The sequence below is a fragment of the Arachis hypogaea genome, chromosome 15 (genome assembly GCF_003086295.3).
Source record: "Arachis hypogaea cultivar Tifrunner chromosome 15, arahy.Tifrunner.gnm2.J5K5, whole genome shotgun sequence".
NCBI lineage: Eukaryota > Viridiplantae > Streptophyta > Magnoliopsida > Fabales > Fabaceae > Arachis > Arachis hypogaea.
In genome coordinates, this window is record NC_092050.1 from 25,057,243 (window position 1) to 25,074,451 (window position 17,209).

A 17,209-nucleotide genomic window follows, 5' to 3' on the forward strand; every position below is an offset into this window, starting at 1 on the left:
AAACAAACATCCATTTATTGAAGGTAACCAACCATCTGTATACATAGTAAACTAAACATTCGAGGATCAATATTGGCAGTACTTTTCGATTGGTCTGATCACATAGTTTATTTTGCTGTATCTAGCTAAAGTTGTGATGCTATTGCAGTTTCTCTTTGTATCAAAATCCTTGATGTGTGTCCTTTACTATTGGCGAGGCACTTGTGTTGCGCTAGCAGCTATCTTCATCTGTACATATAAGAAACCTTACCCTCAATACTCAAATTATCTATTGGTAGCTTACATAGGGTAAAATTTGATGTGATCCTTTTTAAAATTTTATGTAAAGCATACTCTTGAGATGATATCGAGGGTTAGGAAAGGTTAAACACAAACAAAGGTAACAGAGAGGAAAGTAAGGAAAGGTTTTCAATGTATTTTCTTTTATATTCTTTGTTTACAATCACTCTCTTAATATAGAATTCTAGGAAATTAAATACAGAAAGTATTCTAAATAAATATAATTGATTTTCCTTGATTATCTCTGATATCCTGTGATTTGTTACTCTAATTATAATATTCTAACAAATATTCTAACACTCCCCCTCAAGGTGAGCAGTGGGATCACCAATGCTTAGCTTGTTAAGGACACGGGTAAATGCTCTGCCTGTAACGGCTTTGGTGAGGATGTCTGCCAACTGGTCTTCTGACCTTACAAACGGAAGCTCAACACTGCCATCCTCAATCTTCTCCTTAATGAAGTGTCTATCAACTTCAACGTGCTTAGTTCTGTCATGTTGCACAGGATTCTCTAAGATACTGATTGCTGCCTTATTATCACACTTTAATTGACTTGGTAGTTGTGGTGGAAAACCAATCTCGGTCATCAGTTTTTTGATCCATAAAACTTCAGTTATACCTTTGGCAATTTCCCGAAATTCAGCTTCAGCACTGGAAAGAGCAACTACTTTCTGCTTCTTACTCCTCCATGTCACCAGGTTACCTCCCACAAGAGAAAAATAGCCCGATGTAGATCTCCTGTCATTTGGATTACCAGCCCAATCAGCATCAGTGTAAGCTTCAATGTTTAAGTGCCCATTCTTTTGGAACATGATCCCATTTCCTGGTGTCCCCTTCAAGTACCGAACAATTCTCATGGCAGCTTCCATATGATCCTCTTGAGGTTGGTGCATAAACTGACTTATCACCCCACTGCATATGCTATGTCTGGTCGAGTGTGTGACAGATAAATCAATTTTCCAACTAACCGTTGGTACTTCTTTTTATCTGCTAGATTAGCCCCTTCCTCAAACTTTAAACCGTGGTTAACTTGCATAGGAGTATCTGCTGGCTTACAATCGACCATCCCTGTTTCTGCAAGTAAATCCATGATGTACTTTCTCTGAGAAATAAAGATCCCTTTGTTGGAGCGAAGAACCTCTATTCCCAAGAAGTACTTTAGTCCTCCTAAATCCTTCATCTCAAATTCTCTGAACAAGTTATTCCTCAGTTTTGCGATTTCTTTCAAATCACTTCCGGTTATGATCATGTCATCCACATATATTATTAGGCACGTGATCATATCTCCTTTTCTTTTCAAGAATAAAGTATGGTCAGAGTTGCTTTATTTGTACCCATACCTTTTCATGGCCACTGTAAACCTTCCGAACCAAGCACGTGGAGACTGCTTAAGCCCATAAAGTGCTTTCTTCAATCTGCAAACTTCATTTTTTTGGAAATCTTCAGAGAACCCTGGAGGAGCTTCCATGTATACTTCTTCTTTCAGATCCCCATGTAAAAAGGCATTTTTGACATCAAACTGATGGAGTGGCCAGTTTTCATTTGCTGTTATTGAAAATAGTACTCTGATGGTGTCAATCTTTGCAACTGGTGAGAAAGTTTCTGAGTAGTCAATGCCATATGTCTGTGTATAGCCTTTTGCCACCAACCTTGCCTTATATCGCTCAATGGTGCCATATGCTTTGTGTTTAATGGTGAAGATCCATCGACACCCGACTGGTTTCTTCCCTGCTGGTAAGATGCACCTTTCCCAAGTTCCATTTTTTACAAGAGCCTCCATCTCTGCTGGTGAAGATCCATTTTTCACCCTTCTTATTGGCTTCCTGAATTGTTCTGGGAATGTCTTCAGCTAGAAGGGAAGTAAGGAAAGCTCTTGCAATGTCTACCACCCCTTCTCTGGTTGTCTTTATAGGATACTTTAAATTTCGAGGAACATGTTCTGGAGAATATCGGACAGGTGGTACCCCTCTGTTTCTTCGCGGCGGAAGTGTAAAAGGTTCTGGTTCCGATTCTAACCTGTCATTGTTAGTGACTTCATTCATAACAGGAGAAGACTCAGCAAAGTGAAGGTCACTTACCTCTTGTTGGACATTCTCAGAAGGATGCTCATTGGTGGTGTTGGTCTCTTCTTCGTTAACAGAGGCATGCTCGTTGGCTCCATCTACTTGCTCTTTTGGAACAGTTTCTTGGTAACTCAGGTTGACCAACCAACTTGGTGGTTCACTACTAGTTTCCTCCCCCTGAACATCAAGTTGGCTACTGAAGAAATATTCTGATTCCAAAAAATCACAATCCATAGTTACATGTACACGATGAGTGATTGGGTTATAACATCGATACCCCTTTTGATGCGTAGCATACCCAACAAAGACACATTTCTCAGTACATGGGTCAAATTTAGTTCGGTTAGCTCTGGGTATATGGACGAACACAGAGCACCCAAAAACTCGTGGTGGTAATATTTGGACAGGAGGGATGTCAGATTGAGTAGCTAGGATCTGTAGGGGTATTTTGTGGTTGAGGGTCTGAGAGGGTAGCCTGTTCAGAAGATAGGCTGAGGTAGCAACAGCTTCAGGCCACAAACGTGTCGGAACTTTTGCATCAAAAATCATGGCCTGAGTCATCTCCAATAATTTACGATTTTTTCGTTCTGCCACACTATTCTGTTGGGGTGTGTTTGGACAGGAAGTTTGATGAATTAACCCTTTTTCTCTAAAAAACTCTTGCATCGATTTGTTCACAAATTCACCACCATTATCTGATCTAAGTACTTGAATTTTTTTTTATCAAACTGAGTGAGAATCATTTGATAGAATGCATAGAACTTGTCGGGTACTTCAGATTTGTGTTTTAGAAAATATACCCACGTCATGCGAGAAAAATCATCCACAAATAACACAAAATACTGAAATTGATTATTATGAGAATTAGGAGCTGGACCCCACACATCAGAGTGCACTAATGAAAAAACAGAATTGACTCTAGTGTTGCTAGGGAAAAAAGTAACTCTATGATTCTTTGCCTGAATGCAAGTTTCACATTTGATGAGCTCAGTGTTACCAGTAAATAAACTAGGGAATAAAATCTTAAGGTACCCAAAGGAAGGATGTCCCAAGCGTCTGTGCCATAACCAGAGTTGCCTCGTAATCGTTCCGTGAGCAAGCATGGCATGTCCCTTGTGAACAACCTCATTAACGTAATAAAGACCTCCACGTTTAGTACCACACCCAATGATCTCCTTCGTAAGAATGTCCTGTAAAAGGCAAAAAGTAGAGAACATGAGAACCACACAATTTAGTTCCTTTGTAACGTGGCTTACAGAAAGTAACTTTGATGACAGTACAGGGACATAGAGACAATTTTTTAATTTTAATTTTTTTGAAAAAACAATGGAGCCTTCTCCTTGAACCGCAATTAATTCTTCACTGGCTGTTTCAATATGAGTTTTAACAGGTGTGGAGAGGCTGTTAAAATCATGAGGATCATGGGTCATGGTGTCAGTGGCCCCACAATCAAAAATCCACTGATCAGATTTTTCTGGGCTGGTATATTTTTCTGATTGGGATATTTTAAAAGATTTTGGGCTTTCGGCTGGGTCATAGGGAGAAGGAATTTGGGCTTCCCTTTTTAGTGGGCCATTTTGCTCAGGAGACCCATTAGGGTTCCCATTCTCTTCTGAACTTCCATTTTCTTCTCCCTTATGCGCCGCCTCCTCTCTTCTTTTACCTCCATGAGCGGCTGCGGCTTTTCCATGAACAACTGCTGATTTTGTTTCTTCCTCTCTTGCTGCGTCACCACCACTGCTGCTGGCGGTCTGTGGAGTGCCCACTATGGTGGCGGCCTTGCGATTTTTTAGTTTGGGATCTTCCCACCATTCAGGATAACCCACGATTTTGAAGCAAGTCTCCTTGGTGTGTTTCTTCATTCCGCAATGAGTACAATGGAGGTGGCTTTTGTCTTCTTTGTCTCGCTGTGATGAACGCCGTCCGGCAGTTTCTGAGCGATTCCATCCTTGTCCCTGTGGTCTGTTTCTTGCGATTAGGCCAATTTCGACCTCCCCTAATGATGTGTCCCCTCTGCTGTTGGTGGTAGGCTTCAAAATCTGGAGTCGGGCCGCCTCTCTTCTGACGCCAGCATAGGCGGACTCTACCGAAGGGGTCTTCTCCTGTATCAAAAGATCTCTTCTAATGGCTTCAAATTTTTCATCTATCCCTGTTAGGAATTGATATAGTCTCTGTTCTTGTTTAATTTTATTGAAAATTGCAATATCATCTGAGCACTTCATAGGATTCGGTTGTTTTCTGTCAATAGCCATCCATATAGCCTGTAATTTATTCCAGAATTTCTCTAGGGTATCCTGTCCCTGTTTTTGTGTGTTTGCTTTTCGGTGTAAATCGTAGGTTTGTACTGGGTCTGTGCTGCTCCCATAGGTTGTAGCCAATCCCTCCCATAAAGCCTTTGCGGTTGGGAATTGGGAGACATTGTTCATCAAACTCGTCTCAATATTTTGAATTATCCAGGTAAAGACAGCTTGATCTGCCTGTTCCCATTTTTCATATTCTGGTTCTCTCTCTTCTGGTGCAGGGGTAATACCGGTCAGATGGCTTTTCTTTCCTCTGTCACCGACAGCTTTCTTCATAAGTGTTGCCCACAATGGATAATTGTCTCCATTTAATTTAAAACCAATTGACAAATTGTCAGGATTGGCTTGTGTTTGCTGAATTTCTAGGCCATTACGAAGCATATTTGCAATTTGTAAAGTTATCTCATCAGTAATGATTGAGGAGTTACTCTGGTTTTAGTTTTGGTTCATGTTGTTGCTAATTTCATCCCCTGAAGATGACATTTTTTTTTTGTTTAGGGTATTGGAACAATGATGTTGGTTTCTGGGTTCCCAGGATCTAACACCACTCTGATACCATCTTAAGATGGTATCGAGGGTTAGGAAATGTTAGACACAAACAAAGGTAACAGAGAGGAAAGCAAGGAAAGGTTTTCAATGTATTTTCTTTTATATTCTTTGTTTACAATCACTCTCTTAATATAGAATTCTAGGAAATTAAATACAGAAAGTATTCTAAATAAATATAATTGATTTTCCTTGATTATCTCTGATATCCTGTGATTTGTTACTCTAATTATAATATTCTAACAAATATTCTAACACATACAATTTTAGTGTGTTAGAATTTTGTTTGTTAATCTTAATTCTATAAATCCTGTGCTGCATAGTTGACAAGAATCATAAAAGTTTCATGCTTTAAAACAATGAGATCAAACAAAATTCTATTATTAGAGATTTGATTTGAGTTGATGCAAGAAATTACAACTAATAATTATGAGTTCTTTCTCATTATAAAGAATTATTCCTTATCTGAAAGAGTTATATATCAATTAAGCAACCTTAGTGGCACTGAACTGTATAAGAGGTTAAAATAGTGTAATAATGAGTCTCTAAAGTTTCAAGCACCTTTAACAGCAACACCATTTAGTTGAGTTATTTATATTTAGACCATTCTTTCTTTCCACTTTCCTGAACTCAATTTCTATAGCTTAAAAATTTTGGCATTATCTGGGTTTGTCTTTGGCAATTCTGTAAGAACCAGAAATTTATTAGCCGTTTAATTAAAATAAAATAATAATTTAATTGTGTAGAATAGGTTGAAAAATTTAAAAATACTCATTTAAAAATTTGAAGGTGAGATTTGAATTCAGCAAATTTTTTCGAGTAGAAAAATATAATTTTCTGTAGAAAAATGCGTAAAGGTGCGTACCGGTAATTTAGCCGACAGTACCGATTTAAGTCTGTCTGATATTACGTATGAGAAAATAAAAACTGAAAAAATATTTAGAGAAATGTTTAGAATAGAAAACTGGACTCTTATTTTAAATGTTTTAGCCCGAAGTTTGACCAAACGAACCAAAAATATAAACCGGTTAGACCGAACCTAAATTAGGCCCAAACCCAACCTATATAAGTTCACTAATGAGGCATTTTAGCCTCATTCCAACAATTGAAGAGAGGGTAACGTTGGAGAAGAAGAGAAGAGAGGGTTTGGCTTTCACTATTCACCCCAATCTTGTTTTGATAATAACTTGAGTTCTGGAATTTCGATTGGCGTGCTATTTACGACCATGCGTTTGTCTAGTTGAGTTCTTTAATTTTAACAAACAAAGAGGTAAGAATTTCGAGACTCATACTCCAGTTCTCTGCCCTAGCAAAATTTTGAATTTTGGTTTTGGAAAATTGATATTCTTCTTGATTTTATTGTTTAGGTGTAATCTTGTATTGGGTTATTGTTGGATTCTGCCCCAAACATCATTGGGCATGATAAGGATTCTCTAAACCCTTGTGATTTGTGAAATTTATGAGCTCTAGTGTTGATTTCTATAACACCCTACCACACAGAACCTTACGCTCGAGTTGTAAAGGAGAGGTGGCGAGGTATTACGACCTCTAAAAGAAAAGACGTATATAGATATAGTTGAAGGAAATACACATCTAGGAGCCTTGAAGAAAAGAAACTTAAGCAAAACCGCAAAACGAAAAACACAAGGTACGAAGATCGACACGAGAAGAAAGCTATACGTACATATAAAGGTCATAATTCCAAAATACAGATAATCAAGCTCTTAACTCAATCTGCAAAGCAAAGGTCAGCCAGAGTATACATATATTTATATATATACAACAAAAAATTATCCCAGAAACATAAACAGAACACCTATCTCTCTAAAAGTCCTCTAAAAAAGGCGTAGTACAATTATATATATATGGAGAGTCTATATACATAAATATACACATAAAATAACCCAAAATACAATAATCCCAATCTTCGCTTGCAGAATGAACTCCAGACGCTTACCAAGGTGCCTCTCGACCTGCATCTGAAAAATAATAATATTGTATGGGATGAGAACCGGGGGTTCTCAGTATGGTTAAAGTGTCCACATACATAATATATAAGGTCCCGAAAAAGGCAGAGGCAATCCTAAAACTCCGGTTTGCGCGGTTTGGCCCGTTCAACCCAATTTTGGGCCAAATCTTTTAAAATTAGTGTTAAAATTCATATTTTAATTATTTATACTTCATTAACTATTAAATTTAATCTTCTAATTTTTTAAATAACAATTAATTTATTGGCTAATTATTTACTAATTTTATGATTTTTGTAATTTTGGATATATTGCATGGAATTAGATTGAATTGATGTTGTTTGGAGCTTGAATTTGGTATTAGAGTGCTTGGGATTGAACCTTGGTGGCTAGAACTTGTTGAAATTGGTTAGAGGCTTGAGAAGCTTGTGGAAAATAAAGAAGGCTTTTGTGGTATTTTGAGCTTTGGAGAAAATCGGTCAAGATATGATTTCGGTTTTCACTAGATAATATGTAATGTTGTGTGAAACTTAGGCTAATAGCCCTTAAGATAGATTTGAATTACATAATTTAGTTGATTAAATGTGTATGGTATGTGAGTAATTGAATGAAATTTGGATATGATATGAGAATGAAATGTGATGATTGATTATTGTGATAATGAGAATTGGTAAAATTTGGGTCGGAGGCCGTGACTAGATAACCCCGGATAATCGTGATATAATTCAATGTGTGAAATTGATGTGAGTTATATTTGGAATTGATGATTGTTGGAATTGTGAATGTAGGAGTGGAGGATTGTTGAAAAAGGTTGATAAATAGAAAAATATTGTTGGATTTGGAAATTGTGGATTGAATGAGTTGATAGATTGATAAATTGAATTATTTAGGTGTTGTGATGATTGAGGAGAAATTGATAATATGTAGAAGTGCATAGCATTGGTATTGGTATGGTAAGAAATTATGTTTTGGTTTGGAGTGAGTGATTATGTTTGGTTTGAAATGAAAATTTGAGCAAATTAGGCATTGGAATGATTGAAAAGTGGTTGAGAAATGGTTGCTAATATATTATAGTGAGTTTGGTATTGATTTTTGGGTGTTTTGGTATTGAAATGGGATATGGTCGATTTAGTTTGGGTTGAGTGTTTTTGAAAACTAGAGAGGACTTTGCAAATTTTGATAAAAATTTATTTTTTAACTAATTTCGACGGGTCATAATTTGATTTTCGGATCCCAAAATTTGTGAAACTTGTTTTGAATGAAAGTTGGGTCCGTGTAGTTTATGCCATTCTAAGAACGGATAAAAAATAAATTTTAACAAAAAAATTATGCGTGTTAAAGTTTGGTGTGAAAAACTAAATTTTGCAGCAAAACAGTGCGGGACATGCGTACGCGGACAGTACCATGCATACGCGATTTTGGCGAAATTCTGGACTCATGCGTATGTGGAAGGCATGCGTATGCATGACTACCCTGTTTTACAAAAATTGTATTTTTGTGTTTTTAAGCATTTCTCTAGTCTTCTAAACCTCCATAATGCTTATTTAAGATCCCCCTAGCTAGTGTTTAGGCTTTGGGACGAGCGAGAATATTTTGGGAGAATTAAAAAAGAGTGTTTCTAGTTTAGAGATGGTGACTTAGATTCGTAACGTACTATGGATGGAATAATTAGAGTAGATTGGTGGAGTGGCATGTGGATAGTAAAGTGGAAAAGGAAAGCTAATGATGATTTGTAAAAGATTGAAGTTGGAGAACCTATTGAATATGAAGAGTGATAGCTTAGATGAGTAGCAGATTATGATGCATTGTTGTTGATAAGTTGTGATATACCTGGCAAGGACGGTGATTAATCCTGCTATGTCATCATCACTATCATCAGCAATCGTGGCGGATTCTATATCATCATCATCATCCAGCAGTACATCTTTAACACCATCTGGTGCTCCACCTTGTCCAAAAACCGGTACCACATCAGGAGTACCAGCCGTCGTAATCATTAGCTCACTGAAGGGTCGACTATCACCTCTTTCTCCGTCACGATTACGGTTTAGATCAGCTATGAACGATGGGGAGGCAACCAAAACTGCCTCAGGTGCAATCATAGGCACAGATAAAGAGGCACCAATAGGCATTGAACTAGAGCAGGCAGCCATTATTAAAGGTTGAGGATTCTGGTTCGAACCTCCTGAACTGCATACCACATCTACAATCAGGGGTCCTCACCTTGGAAAATTGCCGACGACAATGGAACAGAACTTGCAAATCTTCGTCGCTGCCTATGATGAACGAATCGTACTTCATATCATCCCGCAACACGAAAATTGAAATTCTGTAAAATAACTTCTCCACCCGTTTCACGCCTTGCATCCCCAATTTTTGGATTATAGTATTCTGAAATTCGGTGAAACTCGTCGAAGGTTTCAGAAAAATATTAAGCGGAACCTTATGAGTAAACTTAATTCCAGAACGTGTTTTTTCTTAATCGACCCTCTATAGTGCACCAGAACTAAAAACTATCATCACTAGCCATTGTGATCAACTATAATGAATCTATAACATTCTGATCATGTTTATATAGGAACCAATCCTTTGTAAATCGAATTAGTCGAATTCAATTTATATCACTTGCTAGGTATCATAGTAATTCGAATCAAGTAGACTCGATTTACTTTGGTTATTTAAAATAGTAAATCGAAATTGGGTGATTCAAATTACTTATTCATCCCTACTCCTTGTAAATCGATTCATTTCGATTTACTAATGCTCTTAGTAAATCGAACCTATCTCATTCAATTTATACTAAACCTTACTAAATCGATATAGGCTAAGTCGATTTACTACTATAATTTATAATTCGACTTTAACTAATTGAATTTATATAGTAACATGCATGAAGACATTGACATTCTGTTTTTTATTTTAGGTAATTCATGCAATTTTGAATTGCTTTTAGTTTATATAAATATTTTACCCTAATTTTAGTGATTTCACCTCTCAAACAATCATATTAATTTATTTTTAGCCTAACTAGTAACTACCACTATTTTAAGATTTTCTTAACAAAACGAAGTTTATTTTTTTTCTTTGTTCCCAGGTTCTTTGAAGATGTACGACATCCACTTATCTCTGCATAGATTTGGTACTTTTGGATACGGTACCTAATTTGGCAGCATTGATCTAAATGACATGATGAAGCAATGAACATTCCATAATAGCAAAAACCAAAAGTGCCCACATGGGTGTGCACTGTGCACACTCATCACAGCTAAGCCAAAATAGAGTTATTGTCTTTTACTCTCTGTCATTTCATACGTATGTGGCTCATCGTTATTTGCCTAGGGATAAGGGTCTTTCTAGGCCATCAAATGAAGAGAAGTGTTAATACATTAAATTATTCAGAAAAAGAAATATTGAAATAATGATTTAGCTCCAAAGGGGGTTCATTAGTTAATAGTTAGTAGAATAAAAAGAAAAAAAAAATATTTCTTTCCATGCATTGAGTATTATTAAAAAATATAAATTCTAACAACTAATTTATATTTTCTATCAAACTTTCTATTTATAATATCTTTAACAAGTGTTGATAAGACCCTTAAAATAATAACCAAACATACTTCTATTTTTTTTTCGGGTTTCTTATCTTTATATCTTTATCTCAAAACACTTCCAAACACTCCCTACAACTACAAGATTAGTGAAATTGTTTTTTGAGTTTTTTTTTTAAATTTAAAGTTCTTTTTACCAAAATTATTTTATTTATAACTTATAATTTATCATTTTTTAAAAATATTACGTACAAATAAAAAATAAATTATCATTTATTTGTGTCAGTTTTATCTATAAAAATTTAACATGTTAATAAATCTATCTATAAATAAATAAAATTAATTTTATACTTATAAAAGACAAAAACTTATCATTTTTACTAAAAAAATCAGAATATTAATAAATCTACATATAAATAAAATTAAAATTCGGATACTTTTCTTACATATATAAAAATTATCTTTTGTCCGTATAAAATTAGTTTCGCTCATTTATAATTAAATTTGTTAATTTTTTAAAGTTTCATGGTTAGAAATGATAATTTATTCTTTTAATTTATTTTTAATATGCATTCTAAAAATGACTGATTATTAAATATCTAATTTTTAATGTACATAATATAATTGATTTTTTTTATTAGAAGAATGTTAGAGAACCATCCAAATTTATTATTTTTGATCATCAATTAATCATTAATGTTTAAAAATATAAAATAAAATATATTGTTAAATTATTAAACTAAAAAAATTAGACTAAAGATCAGAAATTAAGTTGATAACTAAATAATGACCAAAAATAATAAATTTTAATGGCCATAACATTTGTGTTATAATTATTGTATTGTTTTTACAATATGCAAAATCCTATATTTAAAAGCGGGGTCTCTTCCTTCAAGGAATTATTGATGAAAAGAGCACTTTAGGGGCTCAAAGCGATCCGTGAATGTGTGTATGGCTTGTGTGTAGGCCCTTAACACAAAGGGAAGGTCCATGGCCAATGCAAGCTTTGTGATGTGGACAAATGCACTTTTTGTCTTTTGCTTTCTATGTTAATTTAAGCATCAAATAATGTTAAAGAAAGATTGAAGCATATAAATAGGCAAACGGGTGCTCTTACAACTGAGGGTTCACATGCACAACAAGGCAATAACAATGAATCATTAATCTTCAATCGGAAAACAACTTCTTCAGCTTCGCCTATTTATTTAATCATGGTTTGCTCAAGAATTAGTGTTGGAAATTGTTCATGAAATAGCAGTAAATAGATGATGATGGGATAGGACATACACAATCCTAATTAACTTATTATTTACCATTAAATTAGATAAATTATGGGTTGATTACTGAAATACAATATGGAATTAGTCCAAATTTAATCATGTTCTTATCTTATTTAATAGTAAATAGAATATAAGTTAATTTATGATATTTAATAATAATGAATATCATGTAAGTTAATATGATATCTCATTATGTAAAATAAAATAAAAAAAAACACACATATACACAATTTTAATTTTAATAGCTTTCCATTGATGCGACATTATATACACCTTTTTTTCATCATCAAATTCTAGGTTGATTCGCGAATCATAAAATGTAACCAGCTAGAGAGCCTAGCAGTAGATAGTCTATCTCCCAGTAGCGCATCTTACTACATACAAAGTTAACTAATATTTTTATTTATACAAACTTGAATTTGTGGCAAATTTATATTTTATACTATAAAAAATGCGCTTAATATTGTAGCTACGGATATTATTGGCGGATTTAGTAGCAGATTTTTGACGGTTATAAGTGAAAATTCATTCTTTGAATAAATTATCATCAGATTTAACATTTTTGTAATTAAATCCGACAATAAATAGAGATATACAAATTATTTTTTTAGCACCAAATTTAGCGTCAAAATTTTCTAACGATAACAGAATTTAGTTAAACGCGGTATTTTAGGCAACAATAAATAATTTACCGTCGGATTTTAATTTTTCGTCAGTAAATCTGATGATAAATTTAAGATAAATTCAAATGCAAAATCTCTCTCTCTCTCTCTCTCTCTCTCTCTCTCTCTCTCTCTCTCTCTCTCTCTCTCTCTCTCTCTCTCTCTCTCTCTCTCTCTCTCTCTCTCTCTCTCTCTCTCTCTCTCCCCTCAATTGAAGAACGTTGTTGCGCCACCACCACCTGGAGCTATCGTCGTCACAACTGCTTAGCTCCATTGTCATCGCAAATAAGCACGGTGTCGTCACTGTTGTTGGAGTCTCCGTTGAAAGCTTCTTTTGCCACTATCGGCATCTTTTATCGTCGAAGATCATCATTGGGTCGCTGTCACTGCAGTTGAGGTCCACTGTGCCAAAGATAAGCTAATTAAGGTTGTTGTCTATTTTTTTCTTTTGGTTGTTTGTTATATTACTAAACCCTAGTTCCACCATCGTAAATTTCACTGCCGCCTCTTGTTACCATTACGCTTCCACCATCCTACCGCCATAATTTATGGTAATTTTTCTATATTTTTTGTAATTTTTGTTTGTTTGTTTAGGATTTTATTAAGTATTTTATTAATTTTTAATTAAATTTTTTAATGAAATGTATTTGGACTTGTTACATTAATTTAGTGTAATAAAAAATTAAATAATGTCATGTTAGGTGAATGTAATTTAGGTTTGTTCTAAGTTTATGGTGTTTTGGTTGATTGTTAATTTTTTAAATTAATTGTTGTTTAAATTAATTATTTTTTGAATTAATTAGTACTGATTGTTAATTCTTTGAATTAATCTTAACTTATTAATTTTGAAAGTTAATTATTAATTTATTATTAATCATTGTTAATATTCTAAATTCTATTATGTATTGGTGTTCTTCTGATTTTTTGCATTCGGTGGGTGTGTAGTCATGCGAATATTGAATGTTATTCTCAATATACTTTTGTATGTCAATATCTATAATATTTAATATGTGGTCATAGGGTGTTATATAGTTTGAGTGTTAAATGAAATAAAATATTTTTTTTAATAATAGGAAAGATTGAAGAGTAAACATGAATTTATGGCTGAGGTGAGAATTCGATGCACCAAAGTAAGTTTGCATTGTCCAAGTCTCACAATTGCTGCTATCTCTTGCACTATCTTTATATATATATGTTATTGACACTATAATCTTGTTTTGCTTTGATGTTCAAGTTTATAAATAGAGCAACTTGTTACCAATGAATTTCTAAAACGACTGACTATGTCAATTAAGAATTTGCTTCTACTACAAAGAAAGCAAATAATCAAGGTTACATACTGTTTGTAACTTTTTGTGCCAATATATGCATTATTTAGATTTTCTATCATTCCTCATACACATGTTCCTTACTCTATCTGATTACAGTTGTCTCTGTTTTGTATATAATTGTAAAAAAATGCAAGTTAGTTTTGTAGATATGATAATGCAATCATTCAATAATAAACTAATGGTTGTTGTAAAAGACTTCCTTCATGTATATATATTCGGCATAGTTTCAAGTATTTTGTTTGTGGGTTAACCATTATATTTTGGTGGTTCCATATCAAGACTCAATCTAATTAAGTTCGTAGCATCTATTAATTTCATTATTAACTAAAAATTATAGATAAATTATTATAAAAAATTGTAAAATTTTAAATTTTGTTAATTTAGATATTATTAAATTTTTAAATAAATTATTTTTTAAAAGATAAAATTTAAATTTATTGTTAGATTTACCGTCAGTTAAATCTGTCGATAATTATTAATTTAATTATTAATAAATAATATATTATCCTCGGATTTATCGGGAGATAAATCTAACGGTATCAAACTTTAAAATTTTGTCAATTAAAAATTTATATCCATCGATAAACAGTTACCGACGAGATATATACCGTCGAATTTATTTTACTGTTAAATTCGACGGTAAACAAATTACCGACGGAATTTTTGGTAAATCCAGCAATAAATATGATGATATCTGACGATTTTTTTGTAATGTTAGTACTTTTATTATTATATAAAGATAGAATTTTTTAATATAAAATTAATTTTGTTCATTTATAAATATATTTATTAATATTTTCGAATTTTATAAAAGATAATTTACGAAACTTTTGCAATTGATGTAAAAATCAATTTTTCTTTAAATATTTTTTGGTAATATTTTTAAAGTGAACTTATACTTTCAATTATTCTCTATTAGTAACCGACCGGGGGAACGGGTCCAAAAACATATAATTGTAAAAAAAGTTTAAAGACCAGCAATTTTTGTGTTTTGTGGTCAACACTTAATCATCAAAAGAAAAGTGAGTAATCTCTCACTATTAAATGTAATCTCACACCATTAAAAAGACTATTAATGATCAATTAATAATTACAAAATACAAAAATTACTAGTCCCTAACACTCTTCTATAATTATATTCTTCTTGAGAAGAATGACATAACTATAAACTTTTATATAATGTTCCCATAAACTATTTTAACTTGTAAGCAACAAATTTAAAGTAGGGACACTAGTGCAATAATTTGTCGGTTAAAGCCACCAACCGCAATTTATTCCATTTTCATCAATTTTTTCTTCAATGTGTATACGATAATAATAATAATAATAATACAATTGGTCCATTGGAGCAGAAAAGAACAATATATGTTTGGATGCTATTACATTATACAAAAAACATTTTATAAAACTTTAGTGTATTTTAGAATTTTTTTAAATAAAAGTTACAATTCTTGTGTTTTTAATAGATTTATCTCAACTTTAGAAAAAAATTAACATAAAAAATAAATAAAAATATTTTATATTTTTATCTAAATATAATTGATAAATAAAAAATATTTTTATATGAACTATTTAAATATTAAATTATCTTTAGTTTTTCAAAAAATCTTTTGAAATAAGACCATTTTAAGAAATATCTTAAAAAAAAAAAAAAAAACTCACACGAACAAACCGAATATAACCTTATGAATTACTAATTCTATACTTCCATTGATATTTATCTGTAGTACATTTTTCAGCACGATAATGATTATGGTTAGAGATAACAATTGAATTGCTCTTCTATTTTTATTCTATATATGACTAAATTGGTCATATAAATAGATTAAAATCATTGCAACACTTTTTCTATTATGTTTGTTTGTCTAATGCATGACACGTATAAGTTAATGCTTTACATCAAATTTTCGTTAATGTCATTAATTGGACCGATTCATTACCTAAAAAACTAATTTAATTATGAATAAAATAACAAATAAATTTTTGAGGATTTATACTTTAAATATATTAATTTAAAAATAATATCAATAAATTTTTTAACGATAATAGATGTAGATATATTATTTTAAGATTGATTCTTATATAATTAAAGTAAAAAATTTTAATTTGAACATAACTTATCAATATCTACTATCATAAAAAATTTTATTAATATTTTTTTAGAGATTAATTCATACAAAATGTAAATCTTTATAAACTTATTTATCATTTCACTCTTTAGTTATAATGTGAACAATAAAAAATAACCAATTTGATTCTCGTGCTAAATTTATAAGTCAACTGAAGAAACAGTGAGGAGCGCATAGTTAACTAGTAGTATAAGTATGCTTTGTGATTATATAATAGTTATAATATTTTAAAAGTATTATTAAAACTAAAAAATGTTTTTTTATTATTAAATAATAAGTTTTAAAAAATATTATCAAAATATAATTTTAATTTTAAATAACATAATCGTATACGAAATTTATAATGGATGAGAAGCAACCCTAATGATCTTCGTGTGCATGCCATGCCGTTCACGAGACGATTTAAATGTTCACGAGAGAGACGCAACACACAACACTACATACATTCATAGCCACAAAAAGACGGTTAGGATTAAGAAGGTCGTATATCGTACGACACACTCCTCTCTTCATCTCTTTCTCCCCATAACCATATGCCATCTTTTATTTTATTTTTATCACCATAGGAACAAAGAAAGAAATAAAATGTAAATTAATAGAAATGACTTTCTCATTAGAAACTCTAGGGAATTAATAACTTTTGGCCAATAACCAGTATATCAAACTCTTGATATTTGATCAGTTTTTACATACGTATGTACACATAAATTATTATAATTTACATTTATATTACAAAGTATTTTTTTTGGTGTCTAAATATTACAAAGAGTATGCAAACAGAGATTAACCAAAAACATGAATAATTATTTTTTTTATTCCCACTATTAGCTATATATTAGCCAAAAAAACTATTGACTATTTAAGGCAACATTTTAATTATAAAAAAGGAAAAGAAATGAATAAACTAAACATAATAAAAAATACTATATATATATAAAAAATTAATTATTAAATTTATTATTATATTTCTATATATAAATATATATTATTTAATTTATATTTTTAACGTATATTCTATACGAATAACTAATTTTGTGAGTGATTAAGATATACATGTGATGAGTTGTTGATGTCCTTGGGTGTAGGCATGCATGATGAAGGTGAAGA

The 17,209-nt window shown here is 32.1% G+C and overlaps 1 protein-coding gene across 1 annotated transcript; it reads right to left on the reverse strand.

Annotated features, from left to right (window-relative positions):
• Positions 1 to 3,016: 3,016 nt before the first annotated feature.
• Positions 3,017 to 5,023, reverse strand: LOC140179173 (uncharacterized). Its single transcript, XM_072217828.1, has 2 exons — positions 3,689 to 5,023; positions 3,017 to 3,532 (listed from the first exon to the last, which is right to left on the reverse strand). Exons 1-2 carry the CDS (start codon positions 5,021 to 5,023, stop codon positions 3,017 to 3,019), a joined length of 1,851 nt encoding a protein of 616 aa, XP_072073929.1.
• Between the last annotated feature and the right edge of the window lie 12,186 nt (positions 5,024 to 17,209).

What these genes read in the sequence shown, in the direction of transcription:
- LOC140179173 (XM_072217828.1), bottom strand. Translation starts at nt 5,023, where the DNA reads ATGCTTCGTAATGGCCTAGAAATTCAGCAAACACAAGCCAATCCTGAC. An exon ending in CCAGTGAAGAATTAATTGCG is followed by an intron (nt 3,533 to 3,688) that starts GTTCAAGGAGAA and finishes TGCCTTTTACAG; the next exon opens with GACATTCTTACGAAGGAGAT.